This window comes from Cygnus atratus, chromosome 16 (genome assembly GCF_013377495.2).
Source record: "Cygnus atratus isolate AKBS03 ecotype Queensland, Australia chromosome 16, CAtr_DNAZoo_HiC_assembly, whole genome shotgun sequence".
Lineage (NCBI taxonomy): Eukaryota > Metazoa > Chordata > Aves > Anseriformes > Anatidae > Cygnus > Cygnus atratus.
In genome coordinates, this window is record NC_066377.1 from 10,769,429 (window position 1) to 10,788,854 (window position 19,426).

A 19,426-nucleotide genomic window follows, 5' to 3' on the forward strand; every position below is an offset into this window, starting at 1 on the left:
CTTGAAACAGCTTGTTAAAACCCACTCAACTTTTGCCTTTTCCTCTGAGAGAATTATTTTGACTGAAGTCAATCATTTATAAATTTACGAAATAGAAAAATAAGTTGCTGCTTTGGCGAAATAGATGCATTAACAAAGAATTCTGCACCTGTGTAGCAATTTGGAACTGGATCTAACTACTTTCTTCTTTTTTTCCTAGGCAATTGTCTGAATTGCAGAACCAAGAAGTTATTTAGTTCTGTTGATGCTTAAAAAAAGCCTGTTAATTCATCTCATCAATTATCACTAATAGGTATGTGTCAACTTCCAGTTTAGGGGTTATTATGAGAAAATAATCTAAACCATATGCTCTCGTGCATCCATTTTCTTCCTATATTTGCCTGATGAAAACCTGTGACAGAAGGTGGCATTTCCAACAAATCTGGAAAAGGTTGTTTTTGGTCTTATATCCTTAATAGACGTACCTTTGACACTTTTATCCACATGCAACTTGTTGAAATGTAGGCATGGAACAGAGCGTTTTCTGTCAATTAAAATAGGACTTGCTTCTTGTTTATATGGATGCAATTAAAATCTTGTGTAAACGTTATGCTACTCATCATCAATCCTATAACTTGACAATTCTTCCTGAGTGAGATGACACTTAAGAACAGCAATGAAACTTCAAATGATTTTGATCCAAATTGGCCATCAAGTGTGGGAAATCCTTCAGTGAAAATACTGGCATCTCTGCAAATGTGACTGGCTTGCAGGCGGTTTCTGTTACAAGCAAAAGAGGCTGCTGGAACAGGTAGTACTGATGCAATTTTCATGATGTGCAAAAAAAAAGGTACAACGTCCTCTGCTCCTGTGAATATGGGAGGAATTGAACACGAACCAAGTTCTTAGCTTAGAGGACCAAGCCTTGTTTAGCTTGCTCTTTCTCAGCCATACCTAGAACTTGTCAAGGCTGTCCATTCAGTTTCCTTGCTGTTTTTTTAAAACCCAAATGTGTTAACCCTCTTTCTCTTCCTATTTTATAACAGCACCCAGCAAAACCTGTCTGCATATTACTTTGTTCTGGAATGGATTTATCCGTTTTTTTTGTTTGTTTGTTTGTTTGTTTATTTTTAAGCAAAGCAATAGGAGGATAGTAACAGCATCTGCATTAGGATTCATGGTCACCTGGGAACTCCCAGACAAGCTTTGGACTACAGCTGCCATGCCAGGTATGTGGAAATTTGACTCTAACAGTTATGTTATGTGGGCCTGGGATCCCAAGCTGCCCATTTCTCACATACTGAATTAAATGTTTATTTCAAAGGACATACTGTGCAGCTGCCCAGGCAGAAAGCTTAGAAAATTAACTCGTGATATAGGAGAGTTAGGCTGTCTGTATCCACTGTTTGCAGTGGAATTTGGTATCTAACTTCTCAGCAACCATTGAAAATGTCTGCAAACAGCATATTCAAAACAGCGTGGGGTTGGAGACAGCAGAACTAATCCCAAGCAGTGTGTTTAGGGTGCTGTCTTTTTTCGGGGTGCACTGCTAGAGGCTGATCACGTAGCTGCTTTTGTCCTGCTTTAACCCGGCAGGCAGCTCAGCACCACACAGCCATTTGCTCACACCCTCCATCCCACTGGGATGGGGCAGAAAATCGGAGAAAAAAGGTAAAACTCACAGGTTGAGATAAAGACAGTTTAATAGGACAAAAAAGGAAAATAATAATAATAATGGTGATAAAATATACAAAGCAAGCGATGCACAATGCCATTGCGGGCCACCCGCCGACTGCTGCCCAGCCCCTCTCTGAACAGTGCCCCCCAGTATTTTATCCCCACACCGCCCCATGCCACGGGATGTCCCCCCCAGCCACTGGGGCCAGCTGTCCTGGCTGTGCCCCCCCAGCCACTTGTGCACCCCCAGGGCAGCACGAGGAGCTGGGAAGCCCTGTGCTAAAGCTAAAACACCCGTGCGTTACCAGCTCAACCTAAATTCCCCCAAATCCCCCTCCTATCCCCTGTGCGGCCTCCTCCACGCCGTGTCCCCACCCGTGAGCGCGGCCTACCCCGCGCAGCCCAGGCGCCGGCGCCCCCTGGCGGCCACGGGCGGGCAGCGCCGCGCTTCTGGGGGCAGCGCTTCGGCACCAGGCCGGCGGGGGCGGGGGGGGGGGTGTTTGGCGGGGGCGCCTCTCGGTGGTGTGGGAATGAAAATGGTTTTGCACAGAGTTACATTGTTTAGAGGGAAGGAATGTGGTATTGAGATATGCTTGAAGTGCTGAGAAAGCTTAACAGACGACCTTGTAAAATGCAGACAACCAGAATCCTTAGAGCAATTAGGCAGAAATCACGGTGTAAGAAACATTACCACCTCAAGGAGTAAAAAAGGCAAAAGAAATTTGACTTATAACAGGCCGGCAACTGAAAGCCGTGTATTGTCTGTGAAGCACCGGATAGATTGTGAACCTGGATTACCCAGTCAATGGGGAAACAGGGGAGGGCCCTGGTCGTTGAGAAAAAAAAAAAAAAAAAAAAAAAGTATATAAACTGTGTTATGGAACTAGTAGGCATGCTCCTACTTGTGGGACGCCCACCATTGCAATCGCGAATAAAATTGCTGCTTCACTGAGATCCTCACCTGAGCCTAAGTTATTGGCTACAGAGTGTTTCTCACAGTGTGGAAGGGACTGGCTGGGTGGTTGCGGTCAACTGATCGGAGGGCCAAGTGGAGCCCAGTGGCAAGTGGCTCTCCTCAGGGATCAGTTTTGGGACCGGTGCTGCTTAATACCGTTGTTGTTGACAAGGACAGTGGGATGGAGTGCGCCCTCAGCACGTGTGCCAATGACACCAGGCTGTGTGGTGCAGTCGACATGCTGGAGGGAAGGGATGCCATCCAGAGGGAGCTGGACAGGCCTGAGAGTTGGGCCTGTTCGAACCTCATGAGGTTCAACAAGGCCAAGGGCAAGGTCATGCGTCTGGGCCAGGGCAATCCCAAGCACAAATACAGGGCTGGGCAGAGAATGGATTGAGAGCAGCCCTGAGGAGAGGGGCCTGGGGTGTTGGTTGGTGGGAAGCTCAACGTGAGCCAGCAAATGTGGGTGCTTGCAGCCCAAGAAGCCAACCGTATGCTGGGCTGCAGGCAGGTCGAGGGAAGTGATTCTCCCTTTCCTCTCCACTCTCCTGAGACCGCTCCTGGAGTAACTGTGTTCAGCTCTGGGGTCCCCACAGGAGAAGGATAGGGTCCTATTGGAGCAAGTCCAGAGGAGGGCCATGAGGATGATCAGAGGGCTGGAGCACCTCTGCTACAAAGACAAGCTGAGGGAGCTGGGGTTGTTCAGCCTGGAGAAGTGGCAGGCTGAGGTATGATGATAGAGCCAGAGACCTCGCTGTTATCTGCTTGTGCTTATGCCTTGCTCTTCCATACTCGCCACGTGTTTTGCAGCTCTTCATAGCTGCAGAATCCCAAAGAATGCAAGGATGAAAGGTGCAAAGGACAGTGAGAGATGAATGTGCGTATGAACAAATCTTGAAATCCAATAGCACTGGTAAGTAAGAGGCTTTTCCTCTTTGACTGCTTGCCTATGCTTGGGGCAGGTGGCTCCCAGGAGTACCCTCTCCTCCTGCAGATGCTCCGCTGAGCACATGTTGTCCCTGGGAGTGGGGACAGGCTCATGGATGAATGGGGCTTCCCAGCTCTGCAGGAGACACATTTTTGTGAGACAAGTGACATAGCTTGCACTCCAGCACATGTGCTCCAGTTACTTGAGGCTGATCAGTCCTGTGTATCTCATGATAAATCTTGATGCATCCTGTTATTACATCTACATGTGGAGATCATTATTTTGTTTGATCTCTCAGCTAACGATACAAACAACCAAGCAGACTGTCTGCAGCAAGAAAGATGAGTATTTGCTGTTCGTTGTCAGAGGGGATTTCCCAGCCCTTGGGATATGAGGCTGGGGGAAGGGAACAGTCATATTTTCTGGCCCATGAGTGATTTGGGACTGGATATTGGAAAAGATTCAGAGAACAGCCCAATCCAGGAAGCAAATGGTACAAGTGGAGGTGATAGTCACCTTAATCTCTATTACTCTTCCCTGCATAGACAGCTGACAGCCACCACCACAAGGACCACCACAATAGAGAAGTGAGAAACAACCCGTCTGGAGCTTGAACAGCATGTAATTGAAATCCCAAGTGCTGGGGTTAAGCTCTGTTTTAGGAACAGTACCTTTCCCGTGGGAAAACACTTTCACCAAGGCCTTAAGGGCTCCAGCCCTCAGGACCAGGTCCCTTCAGGAGTATAGGTGGGGGAAAACTGAGAAGACATCTACTAGAGGATGATTGCCAAAAATACCTGCAAGGTGTACCTTAACATGTGATTGCTCTAGGCAGAAAAGGGAGTAAATAAATCCACTGGTCGTCTGAGAATGGCTGTCAGGAAAAGGACCTAACTTTATAGTGACAGGTTTTGGAAAATAATCGCTGGTTGTTGGAACTGCTCTGTGTACAGCAAGGTTTTGAAAGGGAAAAGCAAGGCAAGGCTGGACTGGCAGGAAACTGTCCCTGTAGCTTGACGGTCTCCTGGATTCCAGACAGCAGACATTGTACATTCTTGCAAACAGAATTGCATTAATGATAATTGATTCTGCAAGTAGTGTTACCCCTTTCTAAGACCCCAGCCTTTGACTTATTGTTCTGCTGAGTCTGTCAGTTACCATGACGTTAAACTTTGGATAATAACTTTCACCCTAGGTTGTATGCTGCCTGTGTCTCTTCCTGAAATTGTCCAAAAGTGACTATTTAATCTAAACCCACTGCTTAAAATTTTGCCAAGAGATTCAAACCTCTGACTTTGCTTGCATTCTCCCTGTCCTAACCCTCAGGCTGTGATTAAGTCCTGCAGGCTTCCTCTGTCTGCTGCTTCCATGGAGAGGTCCTCTTTGTCTGCGGGGCTTTGCTAGAAAGCCTTCTTTTCCATATGACTATTTTCTTTAAACCTACTTCATCCATTCTCTGGGCTTCTGCTAAGGGCATAGACCTGTTTGCTCCAGACTTCCCTCTCCCTGTTTCACTGTGCTATTGTGTATCAGAGTATCTGAAATCCAAGTAAACCCTTGTGGCTCTCTCTTTTGGGTGGAAATAGGGCTACAGTCCTGTCTTAGAGACATCTTATGTGAAGGGCAGTGGTTAAATGTGTGTCAGAATGTTTTAGCCCAATGGTTAACAACATTCACTCCATGGCAATCTTCAGAATCAGCATTTTAAAATTAATTTATTTACTGAGAGCAGAATTCAGTGCTATATATGCACAGACTCAGTAAAAACTGACTTACTCAAAATTCCTCAAGAAAATAAGAAAAAAAAAATATTTTTATCTGTGTGGTTCTGCAACCTCTTGAACCCAGAGTGTGCTCTTCTTATCAAAACTCACACAGGATTGTTTTTCCCTAGTCTCAGATCAAAGACACTAGCTCCAGGTGTTCTTGGATGACTGCTGATGTTGGTAACTACTAATTACAAATAATGTAGTCTTAATTTTCTGGAACTTATTTAATTCACAAGGAGAGCAAAGAAAAGAACAGAAGAGGAAAGCACTGCATCTTGAATAGTATTTCAGCATAGAAGAAAAAAATCAATGTAAGGTGATCTCCCAGGCATGCTTTTGATGTTACAGTGTCTGCAGCCAAGAGCTTCAAAGACAGGAGCATCTCAGCCTTCCTTTGGTTTCTAGCTAAAGATTGGGATGTAACTCCAGCACAGCACTTCTAGCAGCTACCACTAGCTTTTCCTCTGGCATTTCCCAAATAGTATGTATTCTGTATGTACAAAATATTATGTTTTACTCGTTAGACAGCCCAACTGGAGGAAATCTCAGGGCTGTAATTGCTCACCAACTATTACTGACAAAGAAAAATGTGACCCTTACTCTGGGATCTATTAAGAAATCTGTTATGGATGGGGCATCGGGGGTAATTATGCTGCTCTATTTGGTTCTGCCAAGGCATCAGATACAAGTACTGTGCACAGTATTGGGCATTGCACTTAAGAAACACGTACGTAAGTAAGGTGCAGAAGAGAGCAAAGAAAATGAGAAGAGAAAGAAAAGACCTCTGAAAAAGGCTGGAGGGGCTGGATTTTGCACATTTTGAAAGAGAAGACTGTGGGGACAGGACAGGAAAAGGCACAGCAATATTCCAAAGTACCGTGGGTTGACACACCGCGAACAGTGACCCTCTGTATCCTTGTGGGACATTACAACTGGCATTGGATTAAGTGGTAGCAATAAAGATGAAATTTATCAGGCACTTGAGCAGGCTGCAGAGAGAACTTCTGTCCATGGTGGTTTTTAAGAACAGCTTAGACAAATATGATGTGGGGTGACAAACTATAGCTATCCTGTCTCATGATAAGTGTTAAACCCACGGTATCCCTGTCACATAACAGCAAGTGACAAAGACACAAACGCTCTGAATTCCCAGAGAAAGGTGGTGGAATGGAATCTGGAGAGAAAAGTAATCTTTTAAATTTGGCTTTCAGAGGTTTTTTAGAAAACATATTTTAGTTATGTTGGGAAGAGCTAAAACCGATCCTGTCCTCACAGTACCTCCAGACTGATGGCTTTGTGTACGGAACAGGCTGGGTGTCATCATTTTGAACAAAGGCAAGCAAGAAAGGTAGACAAAAGGAAGATCGAAGATAGACAAGATGGCCAGTCTTTTCTTGCAGCTGATTAAAAAGTTAAATGATGTACTGTGCATAATCTCCAGCTAATGTAAAAAATAATAGTTCAAGTTTACATGACATAGTAAGTTATGGGGCTCCAGAAATGTAAATGGCCTGGAAATATTAAAATGTAAAACCCCTGTAACAAAGTTTTGGATGATGGCTCTGCTTTAGCACTACAGCTGGCATGGAACTGACGACCTTTTAATTCCACAGAGTTGGTGTGGGGACAGAATGTTAACGTGCACTTTGTGGTAAGCCGGTCGTGTATTGGCACCAAGTTCTCCCATTAGCTATTATAAGGGAAACGGAACGAAAAAGACGGATTCAGACGTCGGTGCATCAGACACATGAGGCGAAGCTGCGGCCGTGAAGCCAACGAAGAGAAGGCTGAGGGGGATCTCAGCGGGGTGTGCAAGCGCCTGGAGAAGGGCAGAGGAGACAGGGGGCAGCGGCTGGAGGCAGGGAAGTCCCAGTACACCCAGCAAGTCCCAGTACACCCAGCCCCAAAGCTGCGACTGGGACAGCGCTCCCGGGGGGGGGGTGCTGTGCAGGAGACCCCTAACGGCGGCCGGGGGTGGGGGGGGCGGTCCGGCCGCGCATGCGCAGCAGCAGCCCGGCGGCTCCCGCCCGGCGCCGCGGCGGGGCGCGCAGGCGCGGCGCTGCGGGGGAGGGGAGCGCTGATGCAAGAGGCGAGCGCGGCGGTCGCAGGCGAGGGCTGGCCGCGTCCCTGAGCCCCGCCGCTCCCCGCTCCCGTCCTCTCCTCTCCTCCTTCTCCTCGTCCCGCTCCGCTCCCGGCCGCAGCCATGTCGGGCGACGAGGTGAGGCCCGGCGGTCGCCGCCGTCGGAGATGGGGGAGCCGGGCCCGGGGCCTACGCCGCGGCCGCCATGTGGGAGATCGGGCCTGAGGCCTCCGCCCCGGGGCAGGGCCGGCGCCTCGCCCCCCTCACCGCGGGCCCTGGCGGCCGCTGCCCCGGAGCTGGGGGGGGGGCCCCGCGGCCGCCTCTCGCGGCGGGGCCGGGCCGGGGGCCGCCGCCTGCCTGGCTCGGGGCCCTGCCGGGCCTCTCCCCGCCGCGCCCAGGCCCGTGGAGGGGGGGCGGCGGCTCCGGTCCTGAGGGGGGGCCCGGCCTCGCCCGGAGCTCCTCGCTCCTCGCCCGGCGGCAGAGCGAGGGCCGGGAGGAAGGCAGACTGCCCACCCCCCGCGCCTGCCCCCGCCGTGCCGTGCTCCTCGAGCGGTGTTCAGCGCGTGGCCTGGCGGCTCGTCTGCTTTTGGGGCTTGAGTATCTCGTCTTCTGACCGCGGAAGCTGCTTCTCGACGAGTGATAAGCAAAAGCTATCCAGCTATGGTGGTTCCTTATGTACACGCCTAGGGAAACGGATGTGCCAATGTCTGAGGGGTTTTTCAAACGTTGTAGGGTTTGTGTGTTGTAGCTTCAGTAACCTCGTTTCAGGTGATCTCCTGGGGAAACAAAACCTCGGGCACGGAGAGCTATGGGCACCCTGAGGGGTGACTGCTGGGGACTGCGCTGGCAGGATCCATGACATGGCTGCTTTGGGTCTTTTATCTTTTCACTGGTGTTGCTTAAAATGCCTTTGTGGCTCTCCTCCATATGAGCAGGGCACAGACACACTAACCTTGGTGACAGGCGAGTCATACCTTTTTTGACATAATAAACAACAACTAGCGTACTTATTACTTGAATGGTAGCTGAGGCTGGTTCACTCAGCTGCTTGGAATGAATGTGCTGCATTCTTATGCCTAATTGCGTGCCTGCAACTGCACTTCTAATGTCTAGGTTAGGAAATAAGGACCCTTGCATCAGCTGCTTTCTATCTCAGGTGCCCATAAGAGCGTAGAACAGCTAGTTTGCAGTTTACTGGTTTAGATTTAGTTAGTGTCACTTAATTTATTTATATTGCATAATGCGTTTGCTCTGATGCTCACCTGAGATCAGGAATGTTTAGTGTAGTAAAGTTACATCTCTGGTTTGCTTTGTCTAGCAGACTGACAGAATGAAGGTAGTAACAGGTATGATGGTTGAACTGTCACTGTTAGGTCTTCTGGATAACGTGTGTGACAGTGAGTGCACGTGCCTTCCACAGCTGCTGGCTGTTAGGAGCTGATGCAGAGCTTTCTAAGTGATGGCTCTTTTTACAGTTCATGATCCTGTAAAGTTGAAGGTGAAGACACACGAATCTCAGTTAAGAAATCTGCACCCTAAAACCTAGTATAGATGTTACAAATCTTGGTTTGATTCGCATGCACAGAGTTCTTCAAAATACGGGCAATTGCTCTGGGCTGTGGCTTAAAACTTCCAGAGCTTTAAACAACATGAAGCTTTCTGGTAGCAACGTCTCCTGTCTGAGTGCAGCATGGTACAGCAGAGGCAACGTGAGCCCTGTCTCCAGGGGAGGAGAAAGGCAAACCTGAAAATGATGAGCAGTCCATTAACCTCTATTTATATGTAGTAGGGTTTTTAATAAGATACAAAATTCTACTTAATGATAACTGAAAGTTCTGTGTTTTTTTTCTTTTCCTGGCCCAGTGGCTTTATGAAGCTCCAAGGAAATAATACTGGAGGATGCTGCGTTTTGAGCAGCAGGAGGGATTTAGGTGCTGATTGATAAATAATTTTGTTCTATCACAGAGGGCAGCACAGTGTAGCATAAGGATACCTGAACTAGCTTTATCAGTGCCGTGTTGCTCTGTGCTTTGTAGACATGCCTTTGTTTATTCAGACTAATGAAGTGGGATTAATAGAACCTCCAGAAGAACCCCCAGCAGTTGCCACTGCAATAGGGTACACACCCTGTATAGGGTGACATGGGCTTATTTTTTAGGATTAGAGCTTCACAGTCCAACTTCCTTTTTTTTCTTCCATTGTCTTTCACTTGCTTGAATTTTGTAAGTTGGGATTTTGACTGTATAGGCCTTTGAAATAAGGAGTGGATACGTGGAGTTGGATGTGAGAAAGAACTGTGGCTTACAGAAGAGGAAAACCCCATGGGAATCTGGTGTTGTGAGCAGAAACAGGATGGAAGTTTATATTCATTTCTGTATAGTAAAAGGCATGGGCTCTGGTGGTGTTTCTGGCAAAACACAGAATAGCCTGGTTATGTGGTTGGTCAGTTTATATCGTGACTTTCATGCTTTTTAAACTGTGCATGACCTAAGAATGCTCTTTAGTTTTTACTGAAGCTCTAGGTGAGCTAAATGGCTCAGGTGAAGACCACTTCAGCTTGTCTGACTTCTCTATTCAGTTTCCTTAGAGCAGTTAGCCTGTTACGACGAGGTCAAGGTTTGCAGAAGCATGCCTTGCCCTGCCTGTATGGAGGTGGCATCTCTTTAGAGACAAGCAGGCTGTCAGAGCCAGGCTCTGCAGAATGCCAGTTGCTTTGGTTTTTCAGCCTTAAAACTACCTGCAGAGTCCGGAAGTTGCCCTTGCTTGTTAAACTTAGCTTAGTGTACTACTGAAGACCTATTCCGTCTCTTGTAGACACAAGATACGCTTTATGGCAGTTTGGGTTGAAAGCTGTTCTTTTCCTTATAGAGGGGTGATAAGGGGTACGTGGAGTGGTTCCTTTGCAATTATTACACTCGATCTAAAACATGTCTTATGTTTGTTTCTTCATGGAATAAGGTATAGAAGTCTGAGGAGCCTTGCAAAGAAAGCTTCATCGTTGAAATGGGTCGTGATCCTGAAACGGGTGTTCATCTGGGTGTTCCCAAAGCTGTAGGCCTTTGCCTATGCAGGCATTTTTCCTTCTGTTTCAGCAGAATCCAGAGGCTACAAGAGGAAGCCAGCAAACAGCGTAACCAGTTGTGAACATTCCTTGCTGTGCCTTGCCAGTGATTCATACATGTGCATTTAGAGGGAAGCCAGCCAACAGAACTTTTTTGAGAGCCCTTCTAGCACAGTGTGCACAGCTGAAGGCACACTTCATTCTGAAAGCCTCAAGGTTCATTGTCACATACATGTAGACACTTCTGGGTGTTTGAGTCACAGCATTGTTAAGTGCTTTGCGCTGCCTCTCAGCCTCAGTTCAGAGCCTTTATGAAACACGTAAGCTCCAGAAAATCAGAATATCACAAGATTATCACATGCAGGAGAATGAGAAGTGTGAGGAAAAGATTGTTTTATGGACAGAGAAACTTTGAGGGTGTAACTAAACAAGAAGTTGAAGAGTTGCTCCTTTGAAATGGTTCTATTATCCTGAGTAAGAGGTTTTTATGATGCTGAATTTTAACTACCTGAAAGAACACTTCTCAGCTATTAGAGAATAAGACTCTCCAGTTTCTCTTAAGTATCTAAAATTGTTTGAAGCATTAAGTATACACTATAGTGCAGAAAAAATGGCCAGACATGTAACAAAACTGATGGGTAGATAAGATGCCAAACTTGCATCTTAAATAAAAGTAGCAGGAGGCAATCCTATGTTGGAAGACTTGTAGAACTTGTGTTGATTGTCTCCAGTATTTAGGTAAATATTGGGTTAAAAGTCATTCCTGGGGTTAGTACTTTCTTCGTGGTTGGTCTGGGTGAGTTAAGCTGCTTTGTTAGATAAAGAACTGAACAACTTTGAGATGAGACCTTTGCTGCTTCATAGTGCTGGGAGCTGACGCCAGCCTGGCTGTATCACCAGACCCTTCTAAGTTTCTCCCTAGTCCTAAGCGTTTTTGTCGAGACAGCATAGCCGTTGTGGGAAAAGTGGCAGAAGTTTGGAACTGTCGAGCAGCACTGTAACTTTTTCTTTTCTTGTAACTGGCCTTGTTAGTTGTGCCTTGGAACAAAACCAGTGGTGATAATAGTGAGGCTTGCCGTTTTGGAGTCAGTTCACTTGTATTGCTTTGTCACAGATCAAGAAAAATCCTAGGCTGAGATGAAAGCCTGGTTAACATTCCTTCTGTTTGGTTAACAGAAGGAATGCGGAGGGAAACTTAAAGGTGTTATAATTGTTAAATGGCAGGTGATAATTACACTGCTGGTAAACTCTTGACTTTTACAGATGATTTTCGATCCCACTATGAGCAAGAAGAAGAAGAAAAAGAAGAAGCCATTTATGTTGGATGAGGAGGGAGGAGATACACAAACAGAAGAGACTCAGCAGTCAGAAACAAAAGAAGTTGAACCAGAGCCAACAGAAGACAAAGATGTTGAAGTGGATGAAGAAGACAGCAGGAAGAAAGGTAAAATGAATCCACATAGATAAACTCTGAAGGGTAGTCCTGTATTTTGATAGAAGCGTTTCAGGAGTGTGGCATCATAATGTATGGTGCTGGGGTCCTAGTTTAAGATCTTGTGAGTAACACTCTGCCTATTTGAAAAGCATCTTTTGCTCCTACTGCCTAAAGCCCCGTTCACAAACATAGAGCAAGTGACTGGTGGCCTATGCAAATTCTGCTTTCCTGACTCGGGCAGAATTTCTTGCGTGAGATAATGAAAAGAGGAGCCCAAAAATAGTTATCATGAAGTTTAAAAGCTTCCACATGCAGTTGTTGCAATAATTGCACAATTCTGGCATTATTTCACTTCAACAATTAAGCTATAGTGTGAATTGTAGAAATATGGTTAAAAGGGTTTCTATTTTTTTGGACAAGTGTGAATGCAACTAGGCTGTTACTCAGAGTCTTTTTGGAAATATGCTTGTGTGTGTGTGTGTATATATATATATATATATATATGATTTTGCTTTTTAGATTGAGGCCAATGCCATTTCAGGATGACCTGATTAAGGGAATGCTGTTAACTTAAATCCTTTTTTTTGTTAAAATTGGCTCCTGCTGTAGACCAAAGAAACTATACTTAACTCCTGCAGTTTTCTATTCACTTTTTTTTCGAGCATTCCTACTATAATTACAGGAGCATCTAGTTTCTCTTGCACAGCACAAAGAAAGATTAAGCACGTAAGAATAAAAAAAATGCAGATACAAGATACAGAAACTGTAAAATAGTGCTGAGGTATCGGGTAGAGGAGAATGATCTGTTGAAAACCTGAAGGATATCTGTAGGGGCTGCAGATCATTGCTTATGTCTTGCTGTAATGTTTTGAAGACACTGGATGTGCATTGGAAACCCTAACGTCTGAACTCTTACTACAGTTACTAATATCTGTACTACTTTTGCTTATCCTTTGTTTTTAGATGCAACAGATGACTTGGATGATTTAAACTTCTTCAATCAAAAGAAAAAGAAGAAGAAGCCAAAGAAGATATTTGATATAGATGAAGCAGAAGAAGGCGTAAAGGTCTGTTTACATAACTAGGCCATTTTGTCTATTGCCAAGTAACTTTCCTGCTTTTAATTTCTGGAGATCGATGTTGCAGGAACTGTTTTGAGTCTGCCATTATATCCTGGTGCAGTTAATAGTGAAACTTGTTTCACAGTGTCCTTCATGTATAGTAGGTTCTGCTGAGTATGTTTGTACATAAGGGCTTTCTGCCTGGAAATGAGGAAAAAATTAACTGATATGCACAATAAGCAAGTAATTCTGCAGTCAATAATAAGGGTTGATTAGCATCAAGGTTAACTGTCTTCTGGGGTGAGAGAAGAAAATGATGTCAGAAGCCATGCACAAAACAGTCCTCTACAGTCAACCCTTCAAATAAAGGGTATGTATCTGCTAAGAAATCTGTTCTTACTCTCGTGTTTTCTTTAGAAATGATTGGCTACTGTTCTGTATTTCAGTAGGTGTACAAGATATTTTTACTCTTCTCAAGTTTTATTCCAAGTCATAATTCTGTATCGCATATCAGCGTAACTGGGAAGCCCAGAGAGCAAGAGGGCAGAGAAATGTTATGCTACATGTAAAGCTATTCTTAGATTCTGCCTTTTGAGGAAGAAAATGCTTCTCTGATCTGCCCCAGACAGGCCAAATGGTTGCTGTCTTTTCTATGAGTGCAGAAACATACCTGCATCCATGAAGGAATTGTGACAACAAATTGGACTGGCTGCAGGTATCACAGCTTCACCTTATGTTAGTGTCTGGCATGTAAGGTGTTTTGTTCCCTTGTGCCCAAATGTGGCTGATTCCTTTAGCTAAGTATAGTGTGACCTTGTTCTTGACCAGCCAGAAGTTAGCTAGAAGTTTGTGTTGATTGCTTAATAGGAAACCAAGTATTACAAAGGAAGTAATGTAGACTAAGTTCTAACGCAGAACTGCACTGTTACATGTTATGTGCATGTACCTCATCGTATCTCAACTTGACATTTTAAAGTCTATCTCTTTTTCATGTGTTGTACTGCAGCGCTTTCTTCAACATATTTCAGTTTCTGTTCTTATTATATTTCAGGATCATAGTGGATAATACTAGCGTTCATCTAGTGTAGTGTGCAACTGGTGTAATTTCGAACGTTGTGGTATAGAGATTTGTTTAATACTGTAAATTATAAGGTTTTTTTGTTTGTTTGCAGGACTTAAAAATTGAGGGAGATGTGCCAGAGGTAGTAGAACCTGAAGATGACCTTGATATCATGCTGGGCAACAAGAAGAAGAAGAAAAAGTATGTGAAGTTTCCAGATGAAGATGAAATAATGGAGAAGGATGAAGGTAAAAGTATAACGTAGCCCAGGAGACATTGAAAGTTACCTATAGTCCATGTTATTGGTGAATAATTTCTGTTGAAGTATCTCTTGGTTTCAAAATTCATTTTGTTACTTTCACCAGTCATGATTATCAAAAAAAAGTCTTCTGTAGAAGCACTGTATGAATTCACCGTAAGTGCTGGTGTCTCTTCTAGGCAGACAAACAGGGAACACTTCTGTCCCTGTCTTAGTAAAATCTTCTTTCGATGCACTTTTTATAAATGTTATACACGCAAGGTTAAAGAAATATTTGTTTTTCTTAATGAATCCTAAACAACTTTCTTTACAGCTTTTGAAGATGAAGATAGCAAAAAAGATGATGGAATTTCTTTTAGTCTTCAGTCAGGACCTGCGTGGGCAGGCTCAGAAAGGGACTATACATATGATGAGGTAATGTTAAAAGGCTTTCGAAGTATTTTACATGTTAATGTGCTCTGGCAGTGCAGAGCCTTGTGTTTGTGTATCCCGCTTCCGACTTAAAATTAAAGAACTTACATTCAGAAGCATGTGATCAGAAAAATAACAGAAAGCACATCTTTTGTCATAGTTAATTCTCATATAGAGCAATATTAAAGTACCTCTGCAAGCACACTGAGGTACTTGGACGTTGTAAAGTAAACCTCTGTGAAAACAGCTTTTATTTTCTGCATTTATTAGAACTTTTTTTGAAGTGTGCATTGAAAAGCTTATGGGGAAGTGTTAATGGACAAAGACTATCTAATATTCATTGCTTCTAAACATCTGAGATAGCATTAACAGTGTACTTCAGCATGAATATCTTACGTGTCTCAAATGATGTGAACCCCCCCCTCTTATTTTTGCAGTTACTCAATAGGGTATTTAACATCATGCGGGAAAAAAATCCAGATATGGTAGCTGGAGAAAAACGGAAATTTGTCATGAAGCCTCCGCAGGTTGTAAGAGTAGGGACCAAGAAAACATCTTTTGTCAACTTTACAGATATCTGCAAATTGTAAGTTTTACTCTTAATATTTCCCAGGAATAGTGGAATTTTCTGTGCTGTTGGCTGTTGAATGAATGCTTTTTGGCAAAAAAAAAAAAAAAAAAAAAAAAACCTGTGACAAACCAAAGTGAAAGCTCTTCCAATCATACTGTTCTTTTCCTCTGTTTATGTGTTAAGGTATTTATGAAGGTGATTTATTGAGACAGTTTCTAACTTTGTACATATCAAAATGGTAGGCTTGTTTCATGGGCTTCATGGACTGAAACCAAACCTAAAGCTGTTTTGAGTTTTCTCACTTCTAGCAAGTGCGTGTAGTTGGGTCTTCAGTGGTGTTTATTTCCAAGACTTGGGTTGGGATGGCAGGGGCGAATTCTAATCTTGAGACGAGCTACAAATACTGTTCTCTTGGTAAATAGTATGGATTTCAGGTTTTTTTCCCCTTATGCTTTCTCTGTCCGAATATTTCTTGTGAAGTCAGTTCTATTCTTTGTGGGCGCTTCTAGGAATGTCTGTCTGATTTGTTTCATAAGCGAGGACTGTTTTCTGGCACGATCGTATAGAAGACCTGGGTAATATAATAAACTAAAATTTTAATAATAGCTTATAATGCTCCAATGGAAGGGCACTGGGAGTGTGTGGAGGGTTAAGAATGGAAAATCTGAAATATAAAACTCTCAACTTAATTTAGAGAATAATTACTGAAATCGCAATTTCTGTTTTGCGGACTGTGCAGCTTTAGTGTCCTTAGTTCATTGCCTATGCTCTTTGGTACAGACCCTATGGCACTGCCCTTTTAAACTTTGTACTTTAAGATCATTTTAACCCACCATTCCTGTATAGATATCAAATTTCTCTGAAGGAGGGAGGTTAAAGATATCCATACTTTATTTTTAGATTACATCGTCAGCCAAAACATCTCCTGGCGTTTTTGTTGGCAGAATTGGGTACAAGGTAAGGCTATTGGGCCGTGCGTGTGCATATTAGTAGGAAACATTGGCAATGTAGTTGCCATTGATCAAAAATAAGATTCCTAGTTTTAGGTCTGTACTTTATGTGCTTGAACATCAGGCTCTTCTTCCCTGCACCCAGATGCTGTCCTGGGTGATTGAAGAGACCATTTCGCAGAAGAGGTACAGAGGCAAGCTATAAGTCCCAGGGAACAGTTTGGATAGCACTTTGAATCCCTTGTCTGGGACCTTTCTCAAAAACTGATCTGATAGCAGTGCTGTTTGTCTCAATTGGTGAGGATGACTATTTGGCTCATGTTCAACTTAAGCCGTAGGATTGCTGAGGAAGAGAGAATGCCTGCCTAGGGGAAGTTTTGAGGGCCTGTAGCTAGTGACTCTGTCTAATGCCACAGTTAAATCCAGTTGTCTTAGCATAAAAGCTGCTCTGTTGCTTTTAAATGCTTTTGATAAAAGATCTTATTCTGTGACAATGTACTCTGGTTGTCTGTTTATTTCTGTCTTGAAGATTAAAATACTGTTATATGTAGATGTACAGAATCAAGCCATCTTATTGCAATGTGGTTATAACAAATGCCTGTTGCTCTGGACATTGAGATTTCTTCAACTTCAGATAACTTAAACAAAAACTTAGAAACTGCAGTCTGAAAAAACATTCAATTTATTAAATCAGAATGGCTAGAAGAGCATTGTAGTAGTATTCTACCTTAAAAGAGTTGTCTCGGTCATTTCTTTGAGACAAACAGATGCTTATTCTCAATTCTGTACATTTCTTCTGGTAGGGCAGCTTAACTATGAGGCTGATCTCTGCTGGAGTCTGCTTTTATTGCAATCAGTTCTGTTTGGGCAAAACTGTGTATAGGTTTTCAAGTGCTGTCAGAATTTTACATATTTCTTTTTTTCCCCACAAAGTAATTCTGGCTTGCTCTTACCTTGAAGAATGCCTCAGTTAACTTGCTTCAAGTTGCTGACTTCATATACTTTTTTTTTCATTTGATGTCTTCTGCAAATCAATTACTTCAAATTTATTTTTCTTTCAAATCAGTGGCTCAATAGATGGTAACAACCAACTTGTAATCAAAGGAAGATTCCAGCAAAAACAGATAGAAAATGTCTTGAGAAGATATATCAGTAAGTATAACTCCATTTTCCGCTACACATTTTTCTAACGACCAGAGGCCCAACATGCCCCTCTGCAAGTATGCATGCTGTAGAGGTTCTGTGCTAACAAACTATGACTTTTCTGCTTTGTGATGGAATAATGCAAGTGAAGGTGGTTATATCATATAGTGAGCACCTAGGGCGTACTCTGTCCTGGTGCAGAGATGTACCAGGAAAGACAGTAAGAATGATTGAAAATAGTTTTTCATCTGACTTTAACTTCTTAGTTTTGATGAGGATTATGGAAAATAATGGTAACTACTCTTAAAGTCTGTTGTACATGTTAGTTAACAAATACAGTGTGTGTGCTTGCAGTTTATATGCAACAAAATGCTGTTTCAGACAGTGTTGTCTGTGTAAGAGTTGCTGACATTTGGGAATGCTTTTTCAGCAGAGGAAGTCATGGAAAGCTAGTGGGAAGCCTTAGCTGGTTTTAAAACACTGGTGTCAGGGCACAACGTACCAGATGTACAAAACCTACTCTTTGTTAACTTAAGAACAAGGAAGCATTTTTAGTCTATTTGAACCTCTGTGACTTTCATAGTAAGCCACTTCTAAGTCAGTAGATGAATTTGAACATCCTTTCAAGACAACTGTTAAACTAAAGGCTGAAGAAGTGATTTTTTTTTCTGATGGTAATGCATTATTTTTTTAACTGCAACTTAATTCCTTTCCTGCAGAGGAATATGTCACCTGTCATACATGTCGGTCACCAGACACAATCCTACAGAAGGACACCAGATTATATTTCTTGCAGTGTGAGACCTGCCACTCTCGCTGCTCCGTCGCCAGCATCAAAACTGGTTTCCAGGCTGTCACAGGCAAGAGAGCACAGCTCCGTGCCAAAGCTAACTAGTTTGCTAATCAACACTGGATTTTGCAAAGTGTTCTGGGGAGATATGACTGGACAGGTTTACAATCGGAATGGATTTACCATTGTATTAAAACAAGATTGTAAAAACTACAAGAAATTTGGCTTTTGATTGATTGGTCTGTGAAATCCTTGCAAGATGCAGATCCTCAAGCTGTTCACATACATTTGCTCATTGAATATATTTTACCAACTATAAGGAACGTGATGGGAAAGGAGGTGCTTTTTAATCCATTCAGACTTCTGTAAAACACAAGATAAATTAAAGATACTGTAACAGTGAGTGTCTTCGATTTGGATTTTTCCTTCAGTTTCCTATTTAAACAGTTCATGGGAATGGTTGGTGTGTTGTCCTTTCAGATCATGTCACTGAACTATGCCTAATACCCAGATAGAAGTTTAAGGTTATTTTGCCTTTATATGATGGCTGATTTCTAGGTAGGCTATTATTAAACAGAGAAGCCATTCACAAAACAAGGATGATACACCAACATAAGAACTGCTTGTGCTTTTATAGCTGCATTAGTATGGGAACACGTTTTGCACAGAAAGTGACATCAAGACAGGTTGATACTGCTTTATAAGGCAGAATAGAGCTTTGAGCTAGTTCAGACACCATATTGATGCTGAATCTTAACACAGAATTGATAACAATTGCTGTATTGTAAGCTTTCATAGTGTCATAGTACTAAACTTTGCAGTTTCTAATAGAAAAATGTTTATATTTCTTAAGTCCTGCACTCTTTATCACTTTAAAAAAAAATCTAAATGCAGCAAAAAAAGATTGTAGGAAACATCATTGTATGATGGCTGCAACAGTTATATATATCTTGAATTTAACAGAAGATACTGCCAAGTAGTTTTTATTCCAAATTAACACATTGACGTCTTTTGATTATAAAATATGTAATTATCTCTGCTAGCAGTCAGTATCTGTAATCTCTAGGGGATGTGCATAGTGCTGTCCTAACTAGTTTTTTAGTGCTGAAAAAAATTTCTTCCAGCTGCCAAGTGTGAAGATGCAAATGGGGAGTGAAATCCCTTGTGAGTACTGTAATGGAGGGGAATAGAAGTCAATTCTTACTTAACCACTCCTTAAAACAGTGCAGGGTTAGGACAAGGTGCAATAGCTCAGGACTGCTGGCACCCATCCCTGCTGGTAAGCAGAGTAGCTTCC

At 43.2% G+C, this 19,426-nt stretch overlaps 1 protein-coding gene and 1 long non-coding RNA gene across 4 annotated transcripts; both read left to right on the top strand.

Moving 5' to 3' along the window:
• Positions 1-205: 205 nt before the first annotated feature.
• On the top strand, positions 206-6,776 carry LOC118248832 (uncharacterized). 2 transcript variants are annotated; one of them, XR_004778873.2, is made up of 4 exons: positions 206-292; positions 1,115-1,208; positions 3,422-3,524; positions 6,584-6,776. It is a non-coding gene; the product is annotated as an uncharacterized LOC118248832 (long non-coding RNA). The 2 variants fall into 2 exon arrangements; XR_004778874.1 differs by lacking the exon at positions 6,584-6,776 and adding an exon at positions 5,657-6,564.
• A 566-nt stretch (positions 6,777-7,342) lies between these two features.
• On the top strand, positions 7,343-18,532 carry EIF2S2 (eukaryotic translation initiation factor 2 subunit beta). 2 transcript variants are annotated; one of them, XM_035548593.2, is made up of 9 exons: positions 7,343-7,526; positions 11,713-11,893; positions 12,848-12,951; positions 14,118-14,253; positions 14,578-14,678; positions 15,113-15,261; positions 16,147-16,203; positions 17,263-17,348; positions 18,059-18,532. In XM_035548593.2, exons 1-9 carry the CDS (start codon positions 7,512-7,514, stop codon positions 18,232-18,234), a joined length of 1,005 nt encoding a protein of 334 aa, XP_035404486.1. In that variant the 5' UTR covers positions 7,343-7,511; the 3' UTR covers positions 18,235-18,532. The 2 variants fall into 2 exon arrangements, with proteins under 2 accessions (XP_035404486.1, XP_050570052.1); XM_050714095.1 differs by lacking the exon at positions 16,147-16,203 and having other exon boundaries at positions 7,344-7,526.
• The last annotated feature ends 894 nt before the right edge of the window (positions 18,533-19,426 follow it).